A 15,000-nucleotide genomic window follows, 5' to 3' on the forward strand; every position below is an offset into this window, starting at 1 on the left:
ATAAAAGCATATTAGTATGTTATGTGTATGCCAGATTACAGAGATGGGTCTTTAATCTAGATTTAAACTGCAAGAGTGTGTCTGCCTCCCGAACAATGTTAGGTAGGTTATTCCAGAGTTTGGGCGCCAAATAGGAAAAGGATCTGCCGCCTGCAGTTGATTTTGATATTCTAGGTATTATCAAATTGCCTGAGTTTTGAGAACGTAGCGGACGTAGAGGATTATAATGTAAAAGGAGCTCATTCAAATACTGAGGTGCTAAACCATTCAGGGCTTTATAAGTAATAAGCAATATTTTAAAATCTATGCGATGCTTGATAGGGAGCCAGTGCAGTGTTGACAGGACCGGGCTAATATGGTCATACTTCCTGGTTCTAGTAAGAACTCTTGCTGCTGCATTTTGGACTAGCTGTAGTTTGTTTACTAAGCGTGCAGAACAACCACCCAATAAAGCATTACAATAATCTAACCTTGAGGTCAGAAATGCATGGATTAACATTTCTGCATTTGACATTGAGAGCATAGGCCGTAATTTAGATATATTTTTGAGATGGAAAAATGCAGTTTTACAAATGCTAGAAACGTGGCTTTCTAAGGAAAGATTGCGATCAAATAGCACACCTAGGTTCCTAACTGATGAGTTTTTAGGTCCTATAATTAACACCTCTGTTTTTTCAGAATTTAGCAGTAAGAAATTACTCGTCATCCAGTTTTTTATATCGACTATGCAATCCATTAGTTTTTCAAATTGGTGTGTTTCACCGGGCTGCGAAGAAATATAGAGCTGAGTATCATCAGCATAACAGTGAAAGCTAACACCATGTTTCCTGATGATATCTCCCAAATGTAACATATAAAGCGTGAAGAGTAGCGGCCCTAGTACTGAGCCTTGAGGTACTCCATACTGCACTTGTGATCGATAGGATACATCTTCATTCACTGCTACGAACTGATGGCGGTCATATAAGTACGATTTAAACCATGCTAATGCACTTCCACTGATGCCAACAAAGTGTTAAAGTCTATGCAAAAGAATGTTGTGGTCAATTGCGTCAAACGCAGCACTAAGATCCAATAAAACTAATAGAGAGATACACCCACGATCAGATGATAAGAGCAGATCATTTGTAACTCTAAGAAGAGCAGTCTCAGTACTATGATACGGTCTAAATCCTGACTGGAAATCCTCACATATACCATTTTTCTCTAAGAAGGAATATAATTGTGTGGATTCCACCTTTTCTAGTATCTTGGACAGAAAAGGGAGATTCGAGATTGGTCTATAATTAACTAGTTCTTTGGGGTCAAGTTGTGGTTTTTTGATGAGAGGCTTAATAACAGCCAGTTTGAAGGTTTTGGGGACATATCCTAATGACAATGAGGAATTAATAATAGTCAGAAGAGGATCTATGACTTCTGGAAGCACCTCTTTCAGGAGCTTAGATGGTATAGGGTCTAACATGCATGTTGTTGGTTTAGATGATTTAACAAGTTTATACAATTCTTCCTCTCCTATAGTAGAGAATGAGTGGAACTGTTCCTCAGGGGGTCTATAGTGCACTGTCTGATGTGATACTGTAGCTGACGGCTGAATGGTTGCAATTTTATCTCTAATAGTATCGATTTTAGAAGTAAAGTAGTTCATAAAGTCATTACTGCTGTGGTGTTGGGAAATGTCAACACTTGTTGAGGCTTTATTTTTCGTTAATTTAGCCACTGTATTGAATAAATACCTGGGGTTATGTTTGTTTTCTTCTAAAAGAGAAGAAAAGTAATCGGATCTAGCAGTTTTTAATGCTTTTCTGTAGGATATGTTACTTTCCCGCCAAGCAATACGAAATACCTCTAGTTTTGTTTTCCTCCAGCTGCGCTCCATTTTTCGGGCTGCTCTCTTTAGGGTGCGAGTATGCTCATTATACCATGGTGTCAAACTGTTTTCCTTAACCTTCCTTAAGCGTAAAGGAGCAAGTTTATTTAAAGTGCTAGAAAAGAGAGAGTCCATAGTTTCTGTTACATCATCAAGTTGTTCTGAGGTTTTGGATATGCTAAGGAATTTGGATACATCAGGAAGATAACTTAAAAAGCAGTCTTTTGTGTTAGAAGTGATGGTTCTTCCATACTTGTAACAAGAAGTAGAATTTACAATTTTGGCTATATGAATTTTGCACAGAACTAAATAATGATCTGAGATATCATCACTTGGCTGAATAATTTCAACACCATCAACATCAATTCCATGTGACAGTATTAAATCTAGAGTTTGATTTCGACAATGAGTAGGTCCTGAAACGTGTTGTCTAACACCAATAGAGTTCAGAATGTCTATAAATGCTGATCCCAATGCATCTTTTTCATTATCAACATGGATATTAAAATCACCAACTATTAAAACTTTATCTGCAGCCAGAACTAACTCGGATGTAAAATCACCAAACTCTTTAATAAAGTCTGTATGGTGCCCTGGTGGCCTGTATACAGTAGCCAGTACAAACATAACAGGGGATTTATCATTAACATTTGTTTCTTTGGATAATGTTATATGAAGCACCATTACTTCAAACGAGTTATACTTGTAGCCTGCCCTCTGAGAAATCCTGAAAACGTTGTTATAAATTGAAGCAACACCTCCACCTTTGCCTTTTAGACGTGGCTCATGTTTATAACAGTAATCTTGGGGGGTGGACTCATTTAAAATAATGTAATCATCAGGTTTTAGCCAGGTTTCTGTCAAACAGAGTACATCTATATTATGATCAGTGATCATATTATTTACAAAAAGTGTTTTCGTAGAAAGGGATCTGATATTCAATAAGCCAAGCTTTATCATTTGTTTATCCATATTGCTTCTGTTTTTTATTTGTTGAACCTCAATTAAATTGTTAATCTTAACTTGGTTTGGCCTTTTTTTGTATTTTCTAGTTCGGGGAACAGACACAGTCTCTATAGTGTGATATCTAGGTGAAAAAGTCTCTATGTGCTGAGAATTAACTGACCTCTGTGACGGGAGGCAGCTAGCAGACGGTCGGTTTAGCCAGTCTGTCTGCTTCCTGACCTGGGCCCCAGTTAGTCAAGTATAAACACTAAGACTATTTGCCATATTTCTAGAGAGAAGAGTGGCGCCACCCCAGGAGGGATGAAGACCATCTCTTTTAAACAGGTCAGGTCTGCCCCAAAAGCTCGTCCAATTGTCTATGAAACCTATGTTATTCTGTGGGCACCACTTAGACATCCAGCCATTGAGTGATGACAATCTGCTATGCATCTCATCACCACGGTAAGCAGGGAGGGGACCAGAGCATATTACAGTGTCTGACATCGTGCTTGCAAGTTCACACACCTCTTTAATGTTATTATTAGTGATCTCCGACTGGCGAAGTCGAACATCATTAGCGCCGGCATGAATAACAATCTTACTGTATTTACGTTTAGCATTAGCAAGCACTTTTAAATTTGCCAAGATGTCAGGCGCTCTGGCTCCCGGTAAACATTTGACTATGGTGGCTGGTGTCTCTATATTCACGTTCCGTACAATAGAATCACCAATAACTAGAGCACTTTCATCAGGTTTCTCAGTGGGTGCATCACTGAGTGGGGAGAACCTGTTTAATGTTTTGATCGGAACAGAAGAGCGGTGTTTTGACCCACGACTACGCTGCCTCACCGTCACCCAGTTGCCCTGCTGCAGGGGCTCTGTTTCCGGAACCGAACAATGTACAGGAATCCCTGAGCTAGACGCATCCAAAGCCGTATCTAGAGCCCTAACATTCTTACTGTCCTCAATTAAAGTTTGGATGCGTGTCTCTAATTCTGAAATCTTCTCTGTCAGCCTAACTATTTCCCTGCATTTATCACATGTGAATCCCTCATCAGCGACAGAGATAGATAAACTGTACATGTGGCAAGAGGTGCAAGAAACAATGACGGGAGAAGCCATTACTCACCGTGCTCACCGAGGGAGAGGAGAAAAGAAAACAGCGATAGGTTTGAATGAAAACGCTCACGCTCGTGTGTGTGTGTGTGTGTGTGTGCGTGCGTGTGTGTGTCTGTGTGTGTGTGTGTGTGTGTGTGCGTGCGTGCGTGCGTGTGTGTGTGTGTGTGTGTGTGTTTGTGTGTGTGTGTGTGTGTGTGTGCATGCATGCGTGTGAGTGTGTGTGTCTGTGTGCGTGTGTGTGTTACGAGGTCAAGCGGATGTTTATGAGCGACACTCTGATGTGTGTGTATCTGTATACGTATGACCACAAATCTCCCAGCATACCTCAGTGTTTCCCGCTCATGTCGTTCTGCTCTGTTTTTCTTTCTCAGTTCCTCCCGTCATCTATAAAGTTTCGGAAGACATCACTATAAACGAGGGCAGTAACGTGACGTTGACGTGTTTGGCCAATGGGAGACCAGATCCCTCCATCACCTGGAGACTGCTCAACCCGTCAGGTGAGAGACAGCCAATCAGCTGCTGGAACACCTCCTGTTAAACCATGTGTGCTGCAGATAAACCACAACACCCTAGCAACCACCCAAAACACCCTAGCAACCACAGAACATCATCCAAAGCTACCTTGTGAGCACAAAGCACCGGGGGTGTCCTGCTGTGCTAATTGTGGAGACTCTGTCAGTCTGATGTGATCGTGGTTCAGTGTCCACATGTGCTTCAGAAGAACCTTCAACACTCTGACCTGGATTCTGTCAGCTTGTCCTCTTTCTGTCAGACAGGAAGTTGAGTGTCAGTGAGGGAAGTGTGTGTGTGATTCATGTGGAGCGGCTGTGGTTTGATTAGTGTGTGTGTGTGTGTGTGTGTGGATCGATGCTGTAATGGTTGGAGATCCTCTTTTCCACAGAGGTTCACTAAAGGAACAGTGCTGTTAATGTTCTTCACACAACAGCTGGAACATTAATCCAGTGTTATTAGTGCCTGCTGTAACATTAACCAGCTCTGAGCGGCTCAGTCAGAGAAGTCATGCATCACACGACTGGGATCGAGTCTTTCAGTTGTGTTTCTTAAAGATTGAAAATGTCTTTGAAAACATGTCCAGCTCACATTTCTTCTCTCGGTTAATAGAGGCTTCAGATTCGTGTTCAGACGAAAGATGTCAGCAGAAGTTTATCCACTTCAGCCGCACGATCTGCTCTAATCACACACGTTTACACTAAAGAATTCATGTTAGGGATCAACACACACACAAACTGCTCCAGTCTGCTGTTCACTGACACACACACACACACACAGAGCACGTGTGTTACTGTACACATGGACAGTTTCCCCAAACATCTGCTCTTATTATCTCATGTATGTTCATCCTGATCATTAACACTGCATAAGAAAGAATCAGTATTAATCGAAATCACATCACGTGTGTGTGTGTGTGTGTGAGAGAGAGAGAGAGAGAGAGAGAGAGAGAGTCTGAGTTTAGTGTTTGTGTGTGTTTGTGTGTGTGTGTGTGTGTGTGTGTGTGTGAGAGAGAGAGAGAGAGTCTGAGTTTAGTGTTTGTGTGTGTTTGTGTGTGTGTGTGTTTGAGAAATAAACTACAACACAAGTGTGTTGACATGAATAAGTGAGAATGAGAATCAGGAGGTGTGTGTGTGTGTGTGTGTGTGTGTGTGTGTGAACATTTTATGTATTTATTGTTTGTGTCTGTGATCTTTCGGTTTTGCTGAACTTTGCCAATTTCATGGTTTTACATAAATTATTATTCACTAAATAAATGCATTGTGCCTCACTGTGGTAAATGATGCTTATGAATAAAACATGAATATGCAAACGAGCCCCCCCCCCCACACTTGTGTCCTGAAACGCTTTTCAATTTCCTGATGAAAAGCTGACCAGATCGGTGTGTGTGTGAGAGAGAGAGTCTGAATTTAGTGTGTGTGTGTGTGTGTGTGTCTGTGTGTGTCTGTGTGTGTGTGAGAGAGAGAGAGAGATAATGTTTTAATTAATGATGAACATGATCTGATCACTGAAGCTCCTGTCGCCCTGATGTTCTGAATCTGTTGCTCATATTCTGTCACCTTCAGCTCAGTCTCAGCAGCTGTTTGTTTTATTAAGTGTGATTCTGTTCGATCAGGTCTGGTTTGTTGGTGTTATTTTATTATATTTGATGTTAGTGCTGAGGTTAGTGATGTGACGCAGGTGTCTGAGGAGCCTCACATGCACCCTCTGCTGGACAGTGATGAATGTGTGTGTGTGTGTGTGTGTGTGTGTGTGTGTGTGTGTGTGTGTGTGTTTCTCAGCCGAGCCTCTGGACGTGGGAGAGTATCTGGAGATCTCTGGGATCGTTCGCTCTCAGGCCGGACGTTACGAGTGTAAAGCGAGCAATGACGTCTCCATTCCTGATGTCAAATACGTCAACGTGGTGGTGAACTGTGAGTAGATATGTGAGATCAGACTGAGTTTGATAAGACTGTGTGAAATATGACTGTGTGAGATCAGACTGTGTTAGATCAGTGTTAGATCAGACTGTGTGAGATCAGACTGTGTTAGATCAGACTGTGTTAGATCAGACTGTGTTAGATCAGACTGTGTGAGATCAGACTGTGTTAGATCAGACTGTGTGAGATCAGACTGTGTGAGATCAGACTGTGTTAGATCAGACTGTGTTAGATCAGACTGTGTGAGATCAGACTGTGTTAGATCAGACTGTGTGAGATCAGACTGTGTGAGATCAGACTGTGTTAGATCAGACTGTGTTAGATCAGTGTTAGATCAGACTGTGTTAGATCAGACTGTGTTAGATCAGTGTTAGATCAGACTGTGTTAGATCAGACTGTGTTAGATCAGTATTAGATCAGACTGAGTGAAATACGACTGTGTTAGATCAGCCTGTGTTAGATCAGTGTTAGATCAGACTGTGTGAGATCAGACTGAGTTTGATAAGACTGTGTGAAATATGACTGTGTGAGATCAGACTGTGTTAGATCAGTGTTAGATCAGACTGTGTGAGATCAGACTGTGTTAGATCAGACTGTGTTAGATCAGACTGTGTTAGATCAGACTGTGTGAGATCAGACTGTGTTAGATCAGACTGTGTGAGATCAGACTGTGTTAGATCAGACTGTGTTAGATCAGACTGTGTTAGATCAGACTGTGTGAGATCAGACTGTGTTAGATCAGACTGTGTGAGATCAGACTGTGTGAGATCAGACTGTGTTAGATCAGACTGTGTTAGATCAGTGTTAGATCAGACTGTGTTAGATCAGACTGTGTTAGATCAGTGTTAGATCAGACTGTGTTAGATCAGACTGTGTTAGATCAGTATTAGATCAGACTGAGTGAAATACGACTGTGTTAGATCAGCCTGTGTTAGATCAGTGTTAGATCAGACTGTGTGAGATCAGACTGTGTTAGATCAGACTGTGTTAGATCAGACTGTGTGAGATCAGACTGTGTTAGATCAGACTGTGTTAGATCAGTGTTAGATCAGACTGTGTTAGATCAGTGTTAGATCAGACTCTGTTAGATCAGACTGTGTTTGATCAGACTGTGTTAGATCAGACTGTGTTAGATCAGTTTTAGATCAGACTGTGTTAGATCAGTGTTAGATCAGACTGTGTGAGATCAGACTGTGTTAGATCAGACTGTGTTAGATCAGTGTTAGATCAGACTGTGTTTGATCAGACTGTGTTAGATCAGACTGTGTTAGATCAGTGTTAGATCAGACTGTGTGAGATCAGACTGTGTTAGATCAGACTGTGTGTGTCTCATCCTGTGTGTGTGCGATCAGACTGTGTTTGATCAGACTGTGTGAGATCCGGACTGTGTTTGATCAGACTGTGTGAGACCAGACTGTGTGAGATCAGACTGTGTTAGATCAGACTGTGTGAAATACGACTGTGTGAGATCAGACTGTGTTAGATCAGTGTTAGATCAGACTGTGTGTGTGAGATCAGACTGTGTGTGTCTCATCCTGTGTGTGTTAGATCAGACTGTGTTTGATCAGACTGTGTGAAATACGACTGTGTGAGATCCGGACTGTGTTAGATCAGTGTTAGGTCAGACTTTGTGTGTGAGATCAGACTAGCTGTCATTAAGACAAAGACATTAGACACTGTGTGAGATCAGACTGTGTGAGATCAGACTGTGTTAGATCAGACTGTGTTTGATCAGACTGTGTGAGATCAGACTGTGTGAGATCAGACTGTGTGAGATCAGACTGTGTTAGATCAGACTGTGTGAGATCAGACTGTGTTAGATCAGACTGTGTTAGATCAGACTGTGTTAGATCAGTGTTAGATCAGACTGTGTTAGATCAGACTGTGTTAGATCAGTGTTAGATCAGACTGTGTTAGATCAGTGTTAGATCAGACTGTGTTAGATCAGACTGTGTTAGATCAGACTGTGTTAGATCAGTTTTAGATCAGACTGTGTTAGATCAGTGTTAGATCAGACTGTGTGAGATCAGACTGTGTTAGATCAGACTGTGTTAGATCAGTGTTAGATCAGACTGTGTTTGATCAGACTGTGTTAGATCAGACTGTGTTAGATCAGTGTTAGATCAGACTGTGTGAGATCAGACTGTGTTAGATCAGACTGTGTGTGTCTCATCCTGTGTGTGTGCGATCAGACTGTGTTTGATCAGACTGTGTGAGATCCGGACTGTGTTTGATCAGACTGTGTGAGACCAGACTGTGTGAGATCAGACTGTGTTAGATCAGACTGTGTGAAATACGACTGTGTGAGATCAGACTGTGTTAGATCAGTGTTAGATCAGACTGTGTGTGTGAGATCAGACTGTGTGTGTCTCATCCTGTGTGTGTTAGATCAGACTGTGTTTGATCAGACTGTGTGAAATACGACTGTGTGAGATCCGGACTGTGTTAGATCAGTGTTAGGTCAGACTTTGTGTGTGAGATCAGACTAGCTGTCATTAAGACAAAGACATTAGACACTGTGTGAGATCAGACTGTGTGAGATCAGACTGTGTTAGATCAGACTGTGTTTGATCAGACTGTGTGAGATCAGACTGTGAGATCAGACTGTGAGATCAGACTGTGTGAGATCAGACTGTGTTAGATCAGACTGTGTTAGATCAGACTGTGTTAGATCAGTGTTAGATCAGACTGAGTGAAATACGACTGTGTTAGATCAGCCTGTGTTAGATCAGTGTTAGATCAGACTGTGTGAGATCAGACTGTGTTAGATCAGACTGTGTGAGATCAGACTGTGTTAGATCAGACTGTGTTAGATCAGTGTTAGATCAGACTGTGTTAGATCAGACTGTGTTAGATCAGACTGTGTTTGATCAGACTGTGTTAGATCAGACTGTGTTAGATCAGTTTTAGATCAGACTGTTTAGATCAGTGTTAGATCAGACTGTGTGAGATCAGACTGTGTTAGATCAGACTGTGTTAGATCAGTGTTAGATCAGACTGTGTTTGATCAGACTGTGTTAGATCAGACTGTGTTAGATCAGTGTTAGATCAGACTGTGTGAGATCAGACTGTGTTAGATCAGACTGTGTGTGTCTCATCCTGTGTGTGTGCGATCAGACTGTGTTTGATCAGACTGTGTGAGATCCGGACTGTGTTTGATCAGACTGTGTGAGACCAGACTGTGTGAGATCAGACTGTGTTAGATCAGACTGTGTGAAATACGACTGTGTGAGATCAGACTGTGTTAGATCAGTGTTAGATCAGACTGTGTGTGTGAGATCAGACTGTGTGTGTCTCATCCTGTGTGTGTTAGATTAGACTGTGTTTGATCAGACTGTGTGAAATACGACTGTGTGAGATCCGGACTGTGTTAGATCAGTGTTAGGTCAGACTTTGTGTGTGAGATCAGACTAGCTGTCATTAAGACAAAGACATTAGACACTGTGTGAGATCAGACTGTGTGAGATCAGACTGTGTTAGATCAGACTGTGTTTGATCAGACTGTGTGAGATCAGACTGTGTGAGATCAGACTGTGTTAGATCAGACTGTGTTAGATCAGACTGTGTGAGATCAGACTGTTTGAGATCAGACTGTGTTAGATCAGACTGTGTTAGATCAGACTGTGTAAGATCAGACTGTGTTTGATCAGACTGTGTTTGATCAGACTGTGTTAGATCAGACTGTGTGAGATCAGACTGTGTGAGATCAGACTGTTTGAGATCAGACTGTGTGAGATCAGACTGTTTGAGATCAGACTGTGTTAGATCAGACTGTGTTAGATCAGACTGTGTAAGATCAGACTGTGTTAGATCAGACTGTGTTTGATCAGACTGTGTTAGATCAGACTGTGTGAGATCAGACTGTTTGAGATCAGACTGTGTTAGATCAGACTGTGTAAGATCACACTGTGTTTGATCAGACTGTGTTAGATCAGACTGTGTGAGATCAGACTGTCTGAGATACAACTGTGTTTGATCAGACTGTGTTTGGTCAGACTGATATATGACTCCACAGACCCGCCGTACATTAAGGAGGTGCGGAGCTCAGAGACGCCGGTGGGACAGGCTGGAGTCCTGCACTGTGAGGCGTCTGCTGTTCCTCAGCCGGAGTATGAGTGGTACAGAGACGAGCGCAGGTCAGTCACTCAGAGAACACATATTATCCCCAGATCGATCCCAGAATGTGTCTGATACTGTAGAGTGCAAATAAAATGTTCTGTTTAGTTGACTGTCTGACTTTTAGCTAACATTCTTCTAACATTTCTCTGACATCTGTTTTATAAACATTATAAAAGTAATCATCCAGCCCATACTGCTATATATATACTATATATAAATATGATTTTAAAGCATTTAAAAATATTTTTTGTCCTCCATATATTTCAGTCCAAGAAAATAAATATACATTTCAGATTTGAAGAAAAATCAAGCAACTTAATTTGTTGTCTGTAACGTGTGAACATAATACATCTGAATAAAAATAATGAATAAGCCCTAAATGTGGTCTATAAACTATAAGACTGTAAGTGTTTTTTCTAGCCCCTGAAATAATTTTTACAAATAATTTTAAAAATATATTTTATTGTGGTTCTTCACTGCTAGAAAATAAAATAAAAATGTCATATACATTTAATTAATTATTTTACAAAAATAAAAGGGATCATACAACATGCATGTTATTTTTCATTTAGTACTGACCTGAAGAAGATATTTCACATAAAATATGTTTACATATAGTCCAGAAGAGAAAATACTAGTTGAATTTATAAAAATGACAAAAGTTAACATCCCCTTGACTCTCAATACTGTGTTGTTAGCCAAATGATCCACAGCTGTGTTTTTGTGTTTCACGAGTCTCTTCTTCAGAAAAACCCTTCAGCTCTCACTAATTCTTTGTTTTTCCAGCATTTCTGTGTATTTGAACCCTCTCCAACAATGACTGCATGATTTTGAGATCCATCTTTTCACTCTGAGGACAACTGAGAGACTCAAACACAGCTATTGCAGAAGGTCCAAATCCTCTCTGATGCTCCAGAAGGAGAAACCATGCATCAAGAGCCGGGGGTGAAAACATTTTTAATTTGAAAATCAGGGACTTCTGGGAAACATGTAAATTTCTTTTATAGCTTGTGAACGGCAGTGCTAAATGAAAAAATGTTATCTAGGTAAAATAAGAAAAATCTCTCTATTCTGTTCAGAAGCCCCCCCGCAAAAGGTCAGCATGGCCGAGCTCTGTAACATCGCGTCCCACTTTCAGTGCATTTGGCTTCCTATATGGAAGGCTAAACACCGGTTCCTTGCTCTCAGTTATGTTGCTTCTACCAGCCAGTTTCAGCTGTAGATGTGCTCTGCAGAGAGACATGTAAGTGACGCCCTCTTCTGGAGACGGGCCAAATATGCAACTCATTTTCATTTACAAACAGCCGTTTTTTAGACATGCCCCAAAAATGAAATTTTCCAGCTGTTACCATAAATGATCTGCTGAAACTTCACATACTCATTCTGGGGACACCCAAGAACAATATAACATCTTGTCAAAAGGGGCATAATATTTCCTTCAGTGCATGGTTTTTCCTTCTGGAGCATCAGTGGGCGTTTGATCCTTCATTTTATTTTTTCTCTAGAATCTTTATCTTACTATCACTCTCTGTTTTTTAAAGTGGTAAAATATAACTTAATTCACACCATATTTCTGATATTATCGATCAATCTTATCAGATTAACTTTGATCGTTCACTTTTATTTTATTTCCGTTAGTGCAATACACCTGCAAAGCGTTAGCACTCGTTAGCTTGTCATTAGCATCTTCATTCGAACCTATCGCTGTTTTCTTTTCTCCTCTCCCTCGCTCCAGTTTTTCACAAGTTCATCAAACAACCGCAGTAAGAAGTTTCATCAAGCACGGTGAGTAATGGCTTCTCCTATCATTGTTTCTTGCACCTCTTGCCACATGTACAGTTTATCTATCTCTGTCGCTGATGAGGGATTCACATGTGATAAATGCAGGGAAATAGTTAGGCTGACAGAGAAGATTTCAGAATTAGAGACACACATCCAAACTTTAATTGAGGACAGTAAAAATGTTAGGGCTCTAGATACGGCTTTGGATGCGTCTAGCTCAGGGATTCCTGTACATTGTTCGGTTCCGGAAACAGAGCCCTTGCAGCAGGGCAACTGGGTGACAGTGAGGCAGCTAAAAATAACATTAAAGAGGTGTGTGAACTTGCAAGCACAATGTCAGACACTGTAATATGCTCTGGTCCCCTCCCTGCTTACCGTAGTGATGAGATGCATAGCAGATTGTCATCACTCAATGGCTGGATGTCTAAGTGGTGCCCACAGAATAACATAGGTTTCATAGACAATTGGACGAGCTTTTGGGGCAGACCTGACCTGTTTAAAAGAGATGGTCTTCATCCCTCCTGGGGTGGCGCCACTCTTCTCTCTAGAAATATGGCAAATAGTCTTAGTGTTTATACTTGACTGACTGGGGCCCAGGTCAGGAAGCAGACAGACTGGCTAAACCGACCGTCTGCTAGCTGCCTCCCGTCACAGAGGTCAGTTAATTCTCAGCACATAGAGACTTTTTCACCTAGATATCACACTATAGAGACTGTGTCTGTTCCCCAAACTAGAAACAAAAAACGTCCAAACTAAGTTAAGATTAACAATTTAATTGAGGTTCAACAAATAAAAAACAGAAGCAATATGGATAAACAAATGATAAAGCTTGGCTTATTGAATATCAGATCCCTTTCTACGAAAACACTTTTTGTAAATAATATGATCACTGATCATAATATAGATGTACTCTGTTTGACAGAAACCTGGCTAAAACCTGATGATTACATTATTTTAAATGAGTCCACCCCCCAAGATTACTGTTATAAACATGAGCCACGTCTAAAAGGCAAAGGTGGAGGTGTTGCTTCAATTTATAACAACGTTTTCAGGATTTCTCAGAGGGCAGGCTTCAAGTATAACTCGTTTGAAGTAATGGTGCTTCATATAACATTATCCAAAGAAACAAAATGTTAATGATAAATCCCCTGTTATGTTTGTACTGGCTACTGTATACAGGCCACCAGGGCACCATACAGACTTTATTAAAGAGTTTGGTGATTTTACATCCGAGTTAGTTCTGGCTGCAGATAAAGTTTTAATAGTTGGTGATTTTAATATCCATGTTGATAATGAAAAAGATGCATTGGGATCAGCATTTATAGACATTCTGAACTCTATTGGGGTTAGACAACACGTTTCAGGACCTACTCATTGTCGAAATCATACTCTAGATTTAATACTGTCACATGGAATTGATGTTGATGGTGTTGAAATTATGCAGCCAAGTGATAATATCTCAGATCATTATTTAGTTCTTTGCAAACTTCATATAGCCAAAATTGTAAATTCTACTTCTTGTTACAAGTATGGTAGAACCATCACTTCTACCACAAAAGACTGCTTTTTAAGTTATCTTCCTGATGTATCCAAATTCCTTAGCATATCCAAAACCTCAGAACAACTTGATGATGTTACAGAAACTATGGACTCTCTCTTTTCTAACACTTTAAATAAACTTGCTCCTTTACACTTAAGGAAGGTTAAGGAAAACAGTTTGACACCATGGTATAATGAGCATACTCGCACCCTAAAGAGAGCAGCCCGAAAAATGGAGCGCAGCTGGAGGAAAACAAAACTAGAGGTATTTCGTATTGCTTGGCGGGAAAGTAACATATCCTACAGAAAAGCATTAAAAACTGCTAGATCCGATTACTTTTCTTCTCTTTTAGAAGAAAACAAACATAACCCCAGGTATTTATTCAATACAGTGGCTAAATTAACGAAAAATAAAGCCTCAACAAGTGTTGACATTTCCCAACACCACAGCAGTAATGACTTTATGAACTACTTTACTTCTAAAATCGATACTATTAGAGATAAAATTGCAACCATTCAGCCGTCAGCTAGAGTATCACATCAGACAGTGCACTATAGACCCCCTGAGGAACAGTTCCACTTATTCTCTACCATAGGAGAGGAAGAATTGTATAAACTTGTTAAATCATCTAAACCAACAACATGCATGTTAGACCCTATACCATCTAAGCTCCTGAAAGAGGTGCTTCCAGAAGTCATAGATCCTCTTCTGACTATTATTAATTCCTCATTGTCATTAGGATATGTCCCCAAAACCTTCAAACTGGCTGTTATTAAGCCTCTCATCAAAAAACCACAACTTGACCCCAAAGAACTAGTTAATTATAGACCAATCTCGAATCTCCCTTTTCTGTCCAAGATACTAGAAAAGGTGGTATCCACACAATTATATTCCTTCTTAGAGAAAAATGGTATATGTGAGGATTTCCAGTCAGGATTTAGACCGTATCATAGTACTGAGACTGCTCTCCTTAGAGTTACAAATGATCTGCTCTTATCATCTGATCGTGGGTGTATCTCTCTATTAGTTTTATTGGATCTTAGTGCTGCGTTTGACACAATTGACCACAACATTCTTTTGCATAGACTTTAACACTTGTTGGCATCAGTGGAAGTGCATTAGCATGGTTTAAATCGTACTTATATGACCGCCATCAGTTCGTAGCAGTGAATGAAGATGTATCCTATCGATCACAAGTG

The 15,000-nt window shown here is 40.5% G+C and overlaps 1 protein-coding gene across 2 annotated transcripts in view; it reads left to right on the forward strand.

Moving 5' to 3' along the window:
- lsamp (limbic system associated membrane protein) overlaps positions 1-15,000 on the forward strand; it is a 243,751-nt gene that overhangs the window by 224,047 nt on the left and 4,704 nt on the right. For both annotated transcript variants that reach the window (XM_059513723.1, XM_059513724.1), the window contains 3 exons: positions 4,303-4,428; positions 6,223-6,354; positions 10,376-10,496. In XM_059513723.1, the coding sequence (XP_059369706.1) occupies positions 4,303-4,428; positions 6,223-6,354; positions 10,376-10,496 (379 nt within the window). The remainder of the gene's footprint in view (positions 1-4,302; positions 4,429-6,222; positions 6,355-10,375; positions 10,497-15,000) is intronic.

The sequence above is a fragment of the Carassius carassius genome, chromosome 28, assembly GCF_963082965.1.
Source record: "Carassius carassius chromosome 28, fCarCar2.1, whole genome shotgun sequence".
NCBI lineage: Eukaryota > Metazoa > Chordata > Actinopteri > Cypriniformes > Cyprinidae > Carassius > Carassius carassius.